This window comes from Microtus ochrogaster, linkage group LG4 (genome assembly GCF_000317375.1).
Source record: "Microtus ochrogaster isolate Prairie Vole_2 linkage group LG4, MicOch1.0, whole genome shotgun sequence".
In the NCBI taxonomy this organism is placed as follows: Eukaryota; Metazoa; Chordata; class Mammalia; order Rodentia; family Cricetidae; genus Microtus; species Microtus ochrogaster.
This window is the reverse complement of record NC_022030.1, coordinates 23,799,881-23,816,477: the sequence shown is the minus strand read 5'-3', so window position 1 is coordinate 23,816,477 and position 16,597 is coordinate 23,799,881. Positions and strand designations below refer to the sequence as shown.

At 47.8% G+C, this 16,597-nt stretch overlaps 1 protein-coding gene across 1 annotated transcript in view; it reads right to left on the bottom strand.

The window, feature by feature from the left end:
• The window catches only part of Rab31 (RAB31, member RAS oncogene family), a 123,210-nt gene extending 108,861 nt beyond the window's left edge, over positions 1 to 14,349 (bottom strand). Inside the window, exon 1 of the mRNA XM_005361329.3 lies at positions 14,201 to 14,349. Within this exon, the coding sequence (XP_005361386.1) occupies positions 14,201 to 14,239 (39 nt within the window). The 5' untranslated portion in view covers positions 14,240 to 14,349. The remainder of the gene's footprint in view (positions 1 to 14,200) is intronic.
• Between the last annotated feature and the right edge of the window lie 2,248 nt (positions 14,350 to 16,597).

The following is a 16,597-nucleotide window of genomic DNA, read 5'->3' as shown; positions in this document are numbered from 1 at the left end:
GCTCCCAGATGATTTTCTAACCCCTTAGAGAGGAGATAGAAAAGAGAGACCAGAGAATCAGGCCAGTCTAAACGTTTTTCCGGAGGGCAGTTTAAACATCCTGTGGGAGTGGTCCTGAGCATCTTTGGGGAGGGGCATCATTTGGTAGGCTTTCTGAGATGTGACAGGGTTTGGAGAGAAATTGGGGAAGGTGCTTGTGGTGAAACTTCCACCAGAACATTCCAGACTCTTTGGGGATATGGATGCCAGGGGCTGGGGTGAAGCTTCCACCTGAGCAGTAAGCTGTAATGCTGCTTCAGCCAATAATATCTTGCAGCAGCGACAGAACACTCCGACACACTCCTGCCTCTTTTTATTTCTCCCTGCAGTGCTGGGCACCAAACACTTGGAGCATTTTTAGCAAGTACTCTGAGTTACATCACTGAGTTACATCTCAGTCCCAAGACACATACACACTTGTAAAAAAAAAAAAAAATCAAGGATGGAGGGCTGACTCAGCAGTTCAGAGCACTGACCACTGTTCCAGAGGCCCCGGGTTCAAATCCCAGCACCCACATGGCAGCTCACAACTGTCTGTAACTCCAGTTCCAGGGGACCCTACAGCCATGGCAAAACACCAAAGCAGATAAAACAGAAACACGAAGCTTTTTAAAGCTTCGTATTTCTGTTGGTTTGTTTTTAAAATAAGGTCTCCCTGTAGCCCTGGTTGTCCTGGAACTCAAGAGATCCACCTGCGGCTGCCTCCTGAGTGCTGGTGTTAAAGGTGTGCACCACCACAGCGCAGCTGAAACATCGTTTATCAATGGAGCATCCTTATGCGTGGTATATTGTTGGGAGCCATTTTCCTCCTAAAATCATTGCAGGAACCATCACCCTGGGGAGTCTACAGAGAACCCCACACCCCTAATTGTGTTAGGAATCGTTCTATTGACAGAGCCTACCCCACACCCAAATTGGCGGATGGAGAGCTATCTGTTAGCAGAACCCACCCCACATTCCAAACTATCTAGGGAACTAGGTGTGGCAACTCACGACTTCTTGGCCTACAGTGACCTGACCGAAGGTAACCTCTACGTGACCAACGTGAACCACGTGGCAAGAGCTCAGGCCCCTGTGCCCATCCCCCAACTCCTTACCATATATAAAGCTGTACCCCATCTCTAATAAACGGAGGTTCTGACAAATGTAGCATGGCCTCCTTCTTCTCTTCTAGCCCATTTATCTTACATAGTGCCTCTCCAGGACCCTGGAATAACTGAACTGCCAGACAGTTACTAACCCTAGACGAGGTAACCCGTCAAGGCAATCGACAGTATATAGCTTTGAGCTTTAGTTTCCCTTCAGTAAAACGGGCATGATAATAGAAATTTCCCCCACAGTCCCTATTCTGGAGAGATTAAACATGGCCGCAAAGTGGGTAGGACCTGCCTAAATCCAAGCACTTGCCAGGTTGAAGCAGGAAGACAATGCGTTCTAGTTCTAGACCATCCAAGACTGTCCTCACTAAGTTTGGTTGTTGTTGTTGTTTTAGAGACAGGGTTTCACTGTGTACCGCTGGATGTCCTGGAACTCACTCTGTAGACCAGGCTGGCCTCGAACTCACAGAGATCTGTCTGCCTCTGCCTCCCGAGTGCTGGGATTAAAGGCTAAGAAAAAAGATGCCTGGTTGACTAGCCCTGCCTGGACACTGGGAATGTGTGTGATAAAGCTTCTCTGGCACACAGAAACTGCAAGTCACGGCCCATCTGAGGGCACTCAGCCCACAGGACCCCAGGTCCTGCAACAACAGGCCACCAAAGCTCAGCACAGAACCTGAGATGCGCTCAGCTTGTGTCGGCTGCTCTGGCTGTGGGCATGGTACCTTTCCTTCACAGCCTGCAGCCATTACAGACTCATCAAGGATATAAACTGACGTACTTATTTACATTCTTGAGGGTTCCAATGAGTGGGAAAGAAAAGAACAACTTCTGGCTTCAACCCAAGGCTGTGTGTAGTTCCTTCACACCAGCACGGCCAAGACCCGTGTGAGAACCGTGGCAGACTCTTATTGTGTTTGCCAGTTTAGAATTGCTGGTTTTCCTCCACAATTGTTTGTGGGGGAGGGGCTGTAGTGGGGACCAAACCCAGGGCCTCACACACTGTAGGCATGGGCTACATCTACCACTGGGCCACATCCCCAAGCCTTTTGTGTTACCTTTTGTTTCGACACAGGGTCTCTCTAAGTTGCCCAGGCTGGCTCTAAACTTACTTTGCAGTTCTGTCGGACCTTGAATATGTTATCCTCCTGCTTAGGTCACCGGAATTACGGGCCTGATTCATCCATAGATATTTTTATTAAAGAAGGCATCATGGACAAAATTAGTACTATGTGTGCTAACTTTGTCCATAACCGTGAATTAGGATGGGCACATCTCAGGTGACACAGCCATGCTGAACCAGTCAGATGCAACGCCCCAAAGCAAATCATGCGTGATTCACACAAAAAGTGGTCATATGGCATGACAGCTCAATCGTTAGAACATTCACATTTTGGTTATAAATCCGATGACATTAAAATTAACATTAATCTCAATGTATATTATTACACCTTAAGTCCTCTTATTAAGGATAGCTTACGAGGTGGGGTATAAAAATAATCTAATTAGTCTTTTAAGAGGACTTGGAAAAATTGTTTATTAATAGTTCCTTATAAAAATGAATTGCTTTGGAACACGCTTAAATTATTCATCTTAAGAAAACGCTTTTTATGAATGAAGCCTAATGCACTCTCTGCTTTACTTTGACACAGGAGGCAGCCAGATCCACGTAGTAACACGGATAACAAGGCTGCTGACGAGGCTCCCTGGGCAGGGAGGTTCTATGGCAGTCAGTAGAGAGACCCTGCTCAACGGTCCCTGGAGACCAATGTGTGTATCTAGGATTTTCACGGTCGTCTTTGTAGATAATAGCAGAAAACGATGTGGCCCAACCTCAGCCCACTTCCACAGGATGGTTCCAAGCATCCCTTGGTGGGCCCTAAGCATGACAAAAGGTGCGATCAGCTGTGTCATCTCCAACAGCTCCCTGACCTGACACACTGAGCATCCTCAGAAGAGACCTGTGCTTCCTACCTGTGCGCCACAGAAGCACAGCCTGCCCCATCCACAGTCCCCAGTCAGAGACCAAATGCATTCATTAACCCACAGCCCAGCCTCACAGTCAATGCAGGACTTATCCGGTTCTTTCAATGTTGACTTTTTTCTTTCTATCTATCTATCTATCTATCTATCTATCTATCTATCTATCTATCTATCTATCTATCTATCTATCTATCTATCTATTAAAGATTTCTGTCTCTTCCCGCCACCGCCTCCATGTTGACTTTCTTAAAGGGAAAACTGTGGAGCCCTGTATAAACATTATCGACTTGACTGTGAAAGTGAAACTGGTGGTGACTGGATGCAGAGTAAGCTCTAAAGCCAAAGATATCCCCTTAACATAAGTTCCCTGCGATGAAGGACTTAGCTCTGCTGTCGCTACATTCCAAAGCTGACGTGCCTCTGGTGTCACGTGTGCCCGTACTCCACAGTCTATCCAAGATACTCGCCATCTTCTGTTTCAAAACTCAGCTGGAGTGGGATTCCCGCCTGGCTAGCACACTCGGAAGTCACCCTCACCTCTCAGACTCTTGCATACTTTGGTGGATCACCCAAAGCAAGATGGCTGAGATGATCCTCATAAAGGGTGAGTCCAACTGTGTCACTGCTCACTGTGAAAACATTCGACAGTTCACACACACACACACACACACACACACACACTCGCACGCTCACAATCTGGCTGCAAATCTGCTAGTGGTTCCTAAGACCACACCCTCCACCACCACCAGTGGTCTTTCCTGCTTCCTTTTTTTCTGGCGTTCCTAGTTGGCCTTGTGTCTCCTAGGCTGTCAGCTCTGTGAGGCAGTCAGGATACCTTTTTCATCTCTGCAATGGTTCACAGCGCACGGCAGGCACTCGGCCAGTACCTGTGGCACCTGTCAGACACTAGATCTGTGCTGTGGGGGAGGGGGAGAATGCCACACTAACTCTGCCTCTTCTCTTCATATGCCAGTCTAAACAGGCCTGAGAGTCGCAGCACAGAGCTCTATTAAAAGATGGCCACATGGAAGATCTAGGATGGAATTTTATTTCTTTTTCTCAAGTCACCACACTGGAGTTGGGAGTGTAGCTCAGTGGCAGAGTTCGTGTACAAGGAAGGCCCTGGGTTCAATCTGCTGCTGAATGAGGAGAAAGGGAAGGAAGAAAGGGAGGGAAGGAGGGAAGGAGGAGGGAGGGAAGGAAGGAGGAGGGAGAGAGGGAGGGAAGAGGCGAGGAAGGAGGAGGGAGGGAGGAAAGAAGGGACGGAAGAGGAGAGGTAGGAAGGGGGAGGGAGGGAGGAGAAGAGGAAGGAAGAGAGGGAGGGAAGGAGGGGGAAGGAGAGAGGGGGAAGGCAGGAAGGAAGAAGGAAGAGAGGGAGGGAAGGAGGGAAAGGCACACAGGAACAGAAAGAGCATACTCACAAATCTGCCTATCTTTGAGATCATATCCGTGGACTTAAGTCTTTGCTAGACCCCACTTTGACCTTTGAGGACAGTCAATCATGGAACAGTGGCCTAGTAAGGCCTGCAGGGATAAAAACATCCTTCCGGCTGTCACCATGGAGAGCCTTTGTCCTGGTGAGGCCAAGCCTGTCACCTCACACCACACAGAGGCAGAGCTCTCACTCCAAGGCCCTCTGACCCAGTGTCACCTCCCAGTGTTACCACTTTCCCTGTCAATTCCACTAAGAACCCAGCCATTGCCACATGTCACCCATTTCCTCCGCAGGAGGTCTTTGGAGGCTCCATGCTGCTGCACACCCCCCTCCATATCTGTCTCGCTCTGGGTCGTGGTCACTCTGAAGCGAACAGCCTGGCTCATCTATGCCCTCTCGGCCATGATGTTCGCTTCACTGCAGACTTCGGAGCAGTGTGCCAAGACCACTCCTACCTCCCAAGGTTGTTTCTCTCAAGTATTTTGTCACCACAAGGGAAGTCTAAGTGACGTGCCTTGTCTTCAGCCCACCCTCCTGCCGGCCCTCAATTGTCTGATAATCCGAGTCTCCCCTCCACCTTCAGGGGATCTAGAAGAAGGGAAAGCTAAAGTCCAGGTTAAATAAAAACAGCATGCTCACATACCGCGAGCACAGAAATATATCAGGTAAAATCTGACATATTTTATATGATTCTACCATTCTGTTACTAGACAGTAAATCTCACCTTTCTTTTCTTTATTCCCCTTACCAAGTTAAGCCCTGAGAAAGGCAGTTGTATCCATAGACATAGCTCCCTCTTGGCAGCTCAGCAGCCACGCCAAGGGCAAGAGCTACAGAAGCAAAGTCAACTCCTGCAAAAGCAAGCGACTAACACTGCCACACTGTCCCTGACCAAGACTGAAGCACCTCCTCCCATGTTCCCAGGTCTCCTTGGGTTCCTGCATCAATCACTCGTCTCACCTGTTTGGACACATAACACATACCACCTTTGAACAGACCATAGACAGAGCATCCCTAATCCAAAGAGTTTGCATCTGAAATGGTCCAAAATCTCAAGCACTATGATGACACTCTGAACGTTTCAGAACTTGAAGTGTCTTGAATTTCAGATATTTGAATTAAAGATGATCTATCTTAAAAAGTCTATGAAGGGTCAAGGCCAGCAAGAGGGCTCAACAGGGGAGGGTACTGGGCTGTCCAAGCCTAAATTCAATCCCTTGAATTCATGGTGGTAGCAAAGAACCAACTCCTGAAAGTTGTCCTCCGACCTCCACACTCCCTCGGTGACACAAACACGCACTTCCACACTTAGACACACATTGCACAGGCACAAAGAAACAATAAGGAACAGAAGGAAGGAAAGGAGGGGCTGTTGTAAATATTGCAAAATCTGAAAACACCAGAATAGGAACTACTTTGTCCCCGAGCATGCCAGGCAAAGGATACCGAACCTGTCATTTCTTTTCCCTTCCGTAATAAAATGTTCGCCTCTGTGATGGTTAGCTTTGTCAACTCGACACAATCTATTCACTTTAGAAGAAAGCCTTAACTAAGCGTGCCTGTGGGGGAACATCTTCAATGCCTTAACTGTTGTAGGATGACCCCTTCCACCCGATAAGTCTACCGGCACTTTCCGTCAGCACCCAGGTGCCAGCTCTTCCTTTGTTCTCTCAGCCGTCACTGTCCAGTTCAGCTACTCAGTTGTTTCCACGGCTGATTCCTGTACAATGTTAGAAACAGGTTCTTTAGGTTTCCAACATGGACTGAAGACCAGTATCTCTCCAGGATCCCTCAGGCCTCTGACACAGATCAGGGCCACTGAGGCACACATGGACTGAACAACTACCTAGTTCTCACCTTCTCCAATGTGAGACAGTCATTGTCAGACTATTTGGGCCACATCACACAAGTCGATCTAAGAAATCTTTTGATACATAGTCATTCTATTGGTTCTGTTCCTCTAGAGCAGTGTTTTCCAATCTGTGTAGTCATATTAGTTAGATTTTTTAGATGTACAGAGATGTATTTCAGATGGATAGGCATTCTTTAAACCTTTCAAAGACTATGGAATATGGCATTTAAAATGTTTTAAGAGCTTAAGACTTTTCATGACGAGACACAACTGCTCCTGGCAGCACCAATTACTTCAAGAGGTTAATGGGCATCAAAGAGGCTCCCTGTGGAGTTGGTTAGTTATTTGAGCAAGAAACTGTTCTTTCCTGGACTGCTTGATGCTATGCTGTATGAACTGGACATGCAGGACCCACAGAGAAATGATTGTTGAACTTGACTAAAAATGAGACAATTTTTTGGGGGTCCTGCTTCATGAAAGAGTCTGTCAGACATTCTGCAGGACATAGAAAAATGTGACTGACAAACTACCCATATAGGTGGAACTGTCCTTGAAGTTTCCTGCTTCATGGAAAAGTCTGCTGGATATTATAGGCCTGTGGGCTGAAGATGGATGCCCCAACAGTACAGAAAAACTTTGGATGACTGTCCAGGCAATGAGATGTCTCTGTCATTTCTAGAGTTTTGGAAGTTGCTTACAGTACACTTTCTATTAACTTAGGTAACATTATATCCTTCTAGAGTCTTTAATGGAGTTGAAGAATATATAGTTAGAATTATAGTTTTCCTTAGTTATAATAAAAGATAAAGTAGATATAAATATTGTAACTGTAATTCTTGCTTGATGATGCCTGTTTTGTTGTATGTAGTTTTCCTATGTTAAAGTTAAAACCATCCTTTTTATTTAAACAGAGAAGGGGTTATGATGTGGAAGGTCCATCTGTCTATGTGTTGCTTTTATTGGTTAATGAATAAAGAAGGACTGGCTTGGCCTAATAGGGCAGAGTAGATCTAGGTAGAGAAAATTAAACTGAATGCTGGGAGAAAGGAGGCAGAGTCAGGGAAAAGCCATGTAGCCCCACCAGAGACAGACACTGGATGGAACTTTACCCGGTAAGCCACTGCCACATGATAATACACAGATTAATAGAAATGGGTTAAATTTAGATGTAAGAGTTAGCCAATAAAAAGTTAGAGCTAATGGGCCAAGCAGTGATTTAATTAATACAGTTTCTGTGTGGTTATTTCGGGGTTGAGCAGCTGGGAACTAACTAGCAGCCTCCTTACAACAAATTGGCACCCAACTGAATATTTTAGAAAGACTTGAGACTTTTAAAGAGACTAAACTTTTAAAGTGTTTGAATTTTTAAAGACTATGGGACTTTAAAAAGTTTCAATGTTTTATATTGTGATATTAATATTAACACACCATCTTGGGGACAAATATGAAAGAAAAGATTCTAGATAAATAGCAATGTGCTTGTGTGTCAAGTTGACAAAGGGCCAATTGTGCTGCCTAGTTTTTTGTCAACTTGACACAAGCTGGAGTCATTTGGGAAGAGGAATTCTCAAGTGAGAAAATGTCTCCATAAGACTGGCCTATAGCAAGTTTGCAGGGTATTGCCTTGATTGATGACTGACGCTGGAGAGCCTAGCTCACAGGTGGTTCTGGAATATCAAAGAAAGCAGGCTGCACAAAGTATGAAGGACAAACCAGTAAGCAGCACCCCTCCATTGCCTTTGCTTCAGTTCCTGCTTTGGGTTCCTGACTTGAGTTCCTCCCCTGACTTCCCTCAGTGATGGACCTTGAGATAGAAGTATAAGATAAAATAACCCTTTCCTCCCTTTTGGTCATGGTGTTTTATCACAGCAATGGGAACCCAAAGTAAGGTACAGCCTCAGTTGCACAAGAGACCCCAGAATGCTGGAACTGCCATGGCCAGGGAAAGACTGCCAAGGACAACAGCAGGTTTTGTGGAGCCAACCTGACCCAAACAAGCTATTTAGTGTGCGATGGCAGAGCTGGAGAAGCAGAATTTCCAGAGCCTTTTAGAGCCCAGAAGACCATAAGTGAGTTCCAGATGCTAGACACTGAACTACAGAACATGGATTTTGGTAAAGCTTTTGTGTTTGTTTTGTTTTGCTTTTGAAGACAGGGTCTGTCCACAGAGCCCTGGTTGCCCTGGAACTCACTATGTGCATCAAGCTGGTCTCAAATTCACAAAGACTCACAAGATTCTGCTTACTGAGTATTGGGATTAAACATATGTGGCCACCACACCTGGCTTTAACTTTTATGTGATTATTCTTATGCCCTTGGTTCTTCCATTTTGGGATTAGAAATATTTACTTTTTGTGTTTGTTTAATTTTTTTATTTTAAAGAAACACATAGATTAGAAATTTTGGATATTTTTTGGTTTTGTTTGTTTGTTTGTTTGTTTGAGACAGGGCTTCTCTGTGTAACATCCCCAGCTGTCCTGGAACTCACTTTGTAGATCAGGCTGGCCTCCAACTCTCAGAGATTTGCCTACCTCTGCCTCCCAAGCACTGGGATTAAAGGTGTAGCCACCTCCACCAGGCAAGATTTTGGATTTTTTTTTCTAAGAGACAATAATGGATTGACCCAGAAGTGTAAGCCAAAAAAAAAAAACAAAAACAAAAACAAAAACAAAACCTCTCTTCCCCAAACTGCTTTTGGTCAGAGCACTGTTAATCACAGCAACAGAATGGAACCAGAACAGGGAGATAAGGAAGGGGCCAGTGGCCGTGTGACATGGGTCCTGAGTATAATCTCCCCAGACACGAGGACATGTGAGGAACAGGCTGCTTGCTGAGGTCTGTTTTGAGTTCCTATTGAGGCGAAGGACTGTACTGCCTCTACTTGAGGAAGCTGGTAAGGTAAATTCTGGCCTATTCAAGGTAGAGAAGTCACTCACTAGGCAGCAAGGACAGAAAGCGGCGTCCACAGAGCATACTGATGGAGTGAGGCCAGGATGGTTCCATGATGTACTGAGGGAAAGTGTGAGGTAAGAGACAAGGGCAGCTGAAGAAGAGGGATCTGGACACTGATTGGACAGGATTTGAGCAGCCCCTTACTGTACGGCTTTGAGAGAGAAATGGGGGCTCCACTCCCAAAACAACTTCTCTCCCACTGACCACCCTGAGTCTCTACCATTTTTGATTTCTCATCCCAGACACATTTGATGCCATCGGAGGGCCAGAGCCATAGTTTGGGGGCTCTTTAGTTACCACAGCCATAAACCAGACTGTTTCCCAAAGTTTCCAGCCTTGGGTATGTTGTTACATAGAAACAGAAAGCAGACTGATACTGTAGCTACCTACTCTAACACAGTATGCATGCATGACTTCTCAGCAACTCCCAACATGCTCAGATGACCCTATGGGATGCTCTCAGTAGCCAAGAGCTCAGAGTAGTTATCTGATGTCACACCCCTCCCAAGAGCTGAGCTTTGTGGTTAAAGAAGACTGCCCACTCCGGGTCCTAATGCCCTTGGATTCACAGAGCCCTTCCCTGGACAAGCCCTGCACAAATCTGCATTCCCACCACCCAGACACCTCCCGGAAATCCTGGGTATGCACATACTCATTGGTGAGACACCACAGAGATACTGACAAAGGCCACGGGGAGAAGTTTCCACTGCTCCTCACCAGAAGCAGGGAAGCCCTCAGTTGTATTTTAAATACTCACTCAGCTGCTAAGGAAGTAGCAGACATCTCTAAATTGTTGTCAAGACAACCAAAGCACAAATACAAACCTCTTTGGGATCCCATCCGGAAGCAGTTTTTTAAGCACACAGGCCCAAAAGAAATAGGCTACCCCTCCCCCTCCTTGTCTCCTCTCTGTCTCCATCTCTGCTCTTGCCACATGCCAATGTGTGAGAAAAATTCGTACTGGGAAACTTTTCACCTTTGAGGTTAAGACAGCTGCTGCAATACTGTTTTTGTTCGCGTTTGAGAATGTACGATGGGGGGGGGGGATGTTGTTTTTAAGCATCCTGTTTCGTAACACTAGTACAGATTCCATAGTGTGATAGCTTGGCACATTATTAGCAAAACTGTGACTGACTGGGTCCTGAGGGTCCACAGACCCCTGCCCAGTGGGGTCAAACACGCCCCTGACCATGGTAGCTTCCACAATGTGCCTAGTGCCCAGTGGGGTCAAACCTGCCCCTGACCATGGCTAGCTTCCAGTGTGCCCAATGCCCAGTGGGGTCAAACATGCCCCTGACCATGGCTAGCTTCCACAGTGTGCCCACTGCCCCCAGGGAAGAGCACTCTCAAAGACTGGCTGCACTGTCCCATGTGGCCTAAACATGGGAAGCTCACAAATGTATAACAGGAAACATAAATAAACTTGATGTTCTCGAGCGCTTGACTTTCGAGATCACTAAGTGTTTAGGGTTTCTATTGCAGCAATGAAACACCATAACCAAAAAGCAAGTTGGGGAGGTAAGGGCTTATTCAGCTTACACTTCCACATCACTTATTCATCACCAAAGGAGGTCAGGACAGGAACTCAAACAGGGCAGGAATCTGGAGGCAGGAGCTGATGCAGAGGCCATGAAAGGGTGATGCTTACTGGCTTGCTCTACATAGTTTGCTCAGCCTGCTTTCTTACAGACCCACGACTACCAGTCCAGCCCACAGTGGGCTGGGCCTCCCCGATCAATCACTAAGAAATGCCCTACCGCTGAACCTTAGGCAGGCATTTTCTCAATAGAGGCCCCTTCCTCTCAGAAGACTCTAGCTTGTATCAAGCTGACATAAAACCAGTCAATACACTAAGCTATCAGAGAACGTCCCAAAGGCCAATGCCAATCCAACTTGGAGCACTCAAAGAAACAAAGTCAGACACACCAAGTAGGAGCACCAGCGTTCTAGAAGGCACAGGGACAGGTAAAGAGACCATGCCTCCTGGCCCCCTCGCACTGCTTCTTGTCACAATGACCCTAATGTCAGAAGATAAATCCTCCAACCTAAGGGCAGGAGCTTGAGACTACAGCAAAGAGTCACCAGCAGGGACCCATCCAAAAAAACCCAGCCTGTACCTTGAGCAGGGAACATGTCTTCCAACAAGAGGCCAAGCCCAGACTAGCCACTAAGCCTCTCCAGCAACGGTAAGGCTTTGTTATATAGTAAATACACTCTGTCACCTTCTACATATCTGAGGGTAAAGCTGGCAGGGTCTTGATCATACTAAGATTTCGGGGAGGTGCGACATAGCTTTCAAAACAGATCAGGAAGCTGAGGGCCATCTACATGCAGTACTTCACCTGGAATAGACGACCCTCACCATAAGAACAGAAGGTCCCAGCCGAGCGGTGGTGGCGCACGCCTTTAATCCCAGCACTCGGGAGGCAGAGGCAGGCGGATCTCTGTGAGTTCGAGACCAGCCTGGTCTACAGAGCTAGTTCCAGGACAGGCTCCAAAGCCACTGAAAAACAAAAAACAAAACAAAACAAAACAAAAAAAAAAGAACAGAAGGTCCCTAGGATCCCTGCTAAAATCCTAAAAGGACCAAAGGGCTCATCATTGATTCTCTCTCCATCTTAGGGCCCAGAGGCTCTCTCAAATTCAGACAGTACAGGGCCATAGGCCTCCTTCAAACACCACCTCATAGAAAGAACCAGTCTATTTAGATAAGCAGCTAGAAATTCAGCCTGGCCCAGAGAAGGACCAGCCAAGCCAGGGAGCCTAAAGACTAGTTAGTACTCACTATGGACAAGATCTATCTCTCCTTGCAACAGACTATTTTCTGACCTCAGGAACACTAAAACGTGCAACTACCTTCAAAATCAGGAGGATATCCACGTGCTATGGTACGAATGAAGTTTCAAAACTTCTAAAGATTCTTTCTCAGTTACAGACTCCTCCACCTCCAGTTCAGATTCCTACTTGTAGGGCCGTTGCAAAGAGACAGAGATCAAGATAAAACACAGCCTCCAGGAAGCTGGTGGAGACTGCTTGTTTGTGGAGATGGGATAAAAGAGAGAGGGGGGAGGGGGAAGAGAGAGAGGAAGAGAGAGAGAGAGATTCTTCACTTGGCCTCTCCTCAAGCCAGGCTTGCTATGATCTACTCAAGCATCACAGAGCATCAGGGAACGGTATCACACATATATCTTAAAGAGACCATCCAGTATAGCTCTCCACCTTCAAAGAGAAGGGCATGATGTACTCATCCTACAGTTCAGCCACTCATTCAGCCCTTCCAAACCCTGATGCAGAAGGTGGACCAGGCCCTCTGACTTCTGGTTCTGAGCTCTTGTCACCTGGTCACTCTCCTGGTAGGACTTATAAACACTGAAACTAAAGCTAAGGGTGATGTCTTGGGACCATGAGTGTGCCCCTCAGTAGGTTGCAAAGAGAAAGTGTCACCCACCCCCAGGAGCCAAAAATGTTTCCTGTTTCATCTTTTTTTCCAAGTTTAATTGTGACACACCCCACACACCCAAGCTTCCTTCTTTGGAACCTGACAGTCCTTTTGAATCTTCAAAGGCCTTTCTCCCATGGATTCTTGAACTCTAAGTCTAGACGGTAGTGGACAGCCCAGAAGACACGAAGCTTGTGTTGTTATAACACCAGAAGTTCCAGAGAGAAAGGCAAGAACAGCATCCCAGGCAGCCTGCATGGGTGAGGAGCCCTGGGGAGGCCTTGCTGAACACTAAAGGGGAAGAAAGGGCCTTTGTCGGACCCCATGGGATTCTCCACAAATACAGCAACTGGTGGTGAGCGGTGAGGACAGTGTGGGGTCAGTTCCCAAGGCTTTTCAGCAAAGGATCCATCGGAACCCAGACGAAGGAAGCCACAAACCCTTGGTACATTCAATCCTAGTCTACAATCGTGGCCTGTATACACTTCCACGTCCATCTTGACAGACCCATTAGCTTGTCATTGAGAAGAATGAATACGGACCTACCCTGTCCAGCTCTTCTATTTAGGAAACACTTTTCCTAGCAGAGTCAACTTTGCCAACTTCAAGGGCTGTACACGTGGTGCTGACGCCAAAGGCTACAGAAAACACGGCTTAACACCAGCTCTAATTTTGGAAGATTTCCGAAATTTAATGTGGGTAGCCCCAAGGAAATGACTCCCAAACACTGAATCCCTTGAAGTTGAGATGTCTGTCTGGTCCGCGGGTCGCACAGGTTAGATGCTGTTTCTTTCTTTGTTTCTGACTGTTTCTGTTTCTTGGGACTAAGAAAGATTCATTTTGAAAGGGGAAGAGCGTTGGGGGGTGTGAGAGGGGGTCGTCCTGCTTCTGTTCATCCAAGGCAGGAAAAGTGTACTGGACACACAGTTCATACATAGTTCGTCATTTCTGCTTTACAGTCGGGCCAAGTCTCCTGTTCTCCCACCCTCAGTAGGAAGGACTGATTTGATGGCTTGTTTTCTAAGTGAATAAAGCAATTGCCACCAGTCACCCACCCCACCCCCGCAGGAGGCAGAGGAATACCAGTGCCTCCACAAAGTAACTTAAGCATTCCTCAGGGAGGGAACCATCCGTGGCGGAGACGAAAGCCCTAGGGGCCCAAGGGACTGCAGGACCCTCTATCGTCTGGTCCTCGACAGCCCTCCCCTCTGCCCACCCCTCAACCTGGAGAGGCCCAAGGTTCCCCGACGCGCGGGTGCAAATGGAGCAGTCGGAGACGCTCGGGAGCAGCTGGGACACGGCGGCCGGTGCGGGGCGCGGGAAGAAGCGCGCCGGGGCCAGGCGGCGCGGGGGACAAAGGCGCGCGGGAGCGGGGATCCCCGTCGGCTGGAGCCAGGACTCACCCCGAGAAGACACACTTTGAGCTCCCGTATCGCCATCATGTGCTTTGGGCCGGGCCGGACCGGGGCTCAGCAGCATCGTCCGGGCCGCACCGCGCCCAGCCTGCGTCCAGCCGACTCCCAGCGCTCTCGGCCGCTGCGGGGCGGAACCGTCGCCGGGGCTATTTCTGGGCCGCGGCCTCCGCGGTCGGTCACGTGCCGCCAGCCGGCTCCTCCCGACGCGTCTAGTCTAGCCTAGCCGCCCGGCTTCGGCTCCGCCCGGATCCCATCGGCGTCGGCCTCCGGTGGCTACCCAACACCGGACTTGAGGGCAGTCGGACATCACCGGCCCTGGGAGATCTGAACCCACGACCGGTCGCGTCATAAAGAGTCATTCGTACAGTTTATGCTGTAGGCTATGGTTCTAAGAATGCGCTTCCAAGTCGATGGCTAGTACCACCGCAATGACACTGACATCTAGATGCCAGGAACAGCCAGGACAGGGATAAGTAGAGGAAAGAAAGGGTTAACTTGACTCATCTACTACCTGGGCTTCAAATCCCTCCTTTCCAATACTTCACTCTGCCCTACAGTGCCTTTTTCTGTGTGTAGCGAAAGATGATCCGAGAAGCAGTCGTTTGCTTATTCCAAAATCAGCCTGCCAGAGCCTGGGAAAGGAAGGGTGCATTCTAGACAGGAAGCCCCCTTCCTCCACGTAGAAAATCCTACAGCTGTGTGGAGCTCAGCCAGAAGCAAAGCCAGAACTGTGGCTGGCAACCGGACCATGGAGGCTGCCTGAGGCTTCGCACAGAGCGCCATGCGGTCTTGTGTGAGTTGGTGTACCTCAAGCCTCTGGGATGGCTTCATTTGTTGACGAATAGAAATGTCAGCTTTTGCTGGGCAGTAGTGGCGCACCCTTTAATCCCAGCACTCGGGAGGCAGAGGCAGGCGGATCTTTGTGAGTTTGAGGCCAACCTGGTCTACAAGAGCTAGTTCCAGGACAGACTCCAAAACAGTAGTCTAAATTTACTGGCACTAAACAACTCTGTTTGGCCTGGGATGAGACTCAGTTGGTAGAGTACTTGCCCATCATGCCCGAAGCTCTGGGTTTGATCCCCACTCCCCGTGGTCGTGTCCTTCCCCACTCTCTGCCCTGCCCCACATAAACCCAGGCTTGGTGGGTGTTAGATCCGGATTGATCCAGGCGACATGGATAGAAAGATACACACCTCTGCAGAAGCAGAATTAGGCTTTAATCAGAAGCAAGCAAGCAAGCAAGCAGCCTCTCAGGGGAAGTGGAGACTGTGTACCCAAGCACAGGAGGCAACCGGCTTTAGGGAATGTTGAGAGAGGGAAGTTTTGTCTACAGATTTTTTTTCCTTGTAGTTTCAGGGCCCAGCAATGCTGGCAGATGTTCTCATTACTGTATTGGCTTTCTTGCCAGACAGGTGTTCTTATCAGCATGCTGAGTCTGGAGTTTCTCGGTTCTTCTGAAGTTCCTTATTGCATGGGTCATTAACCCTTCAGTGTCACGTGCCCTTAATTCTAGGCAGAGGAAGATCAGAAGTTCAAGATTATCCTGAGCTACTTAGAAAGTTCCAGGGCAGCCTGGGTTACACGAGACCGTCTCTCGAATAAACAAAACAAAAGCCAGGGACTTCTTGTTGTTTGCTGGTTTGGTTTTTCAAGACAAGGTTTCTTTGTGTAGCCCTGGCTGTCCTGGAACACGCTCTGTAGACCAGACTGGCTGACCTCAAACTCAGAAGTCTACCTGCCTCTGCTTTCTGAGTGCTGAGATTAAAGTTGTACACCACCACTGCCCAGGCCAAAAGCCAGTTTTAAGATGTATTTGTTTCTGTATTTTATGTATACGGATGTCTTGTCTGCGTGTACATCTACACACCAGAAGAGGGCAATGGATCCCTTGGACTACAGTTATAGATGGTTGGGAGCTGGGATTTGAACTCAGGACTTCTGGAAGATCAGCCAGCGCTCTTAACTGCTGAGCCATCTCTCCAAGTCCCAAAAGCCAGTTTTAACAAGTCATTCTAAAGTCCTCTGGCCTCTTTCGTAGCTGTTCACATCTGACTGGTGGTTCTTTCCATTTTTTCCAGCAGATCTTGGGTATCATCTGGCTTTGCTCCTGATCAAGTCAGATGGAAGGAACTCAACCCTGAAGCGGCCCCTCATGGTGAGAATTCCAAAGAAAGACCCACAAAGAGAACAGAACCCTGGAGTCAAAAAAATAAAATAAAATAAAACAGGCCCCAAGATAAACTTGTAATAAATTAAATTCTCCAGAGTAGCGGGAACTTTGTGTCTAGCAGGTGCAGGCTTATAGAGGTCTACTTGTCTGGACTGAGCTGATCGAGAAGTAGCCCGTGTGGACAGGTCACAGGTCCTATCCAGTATCTCCTTTGT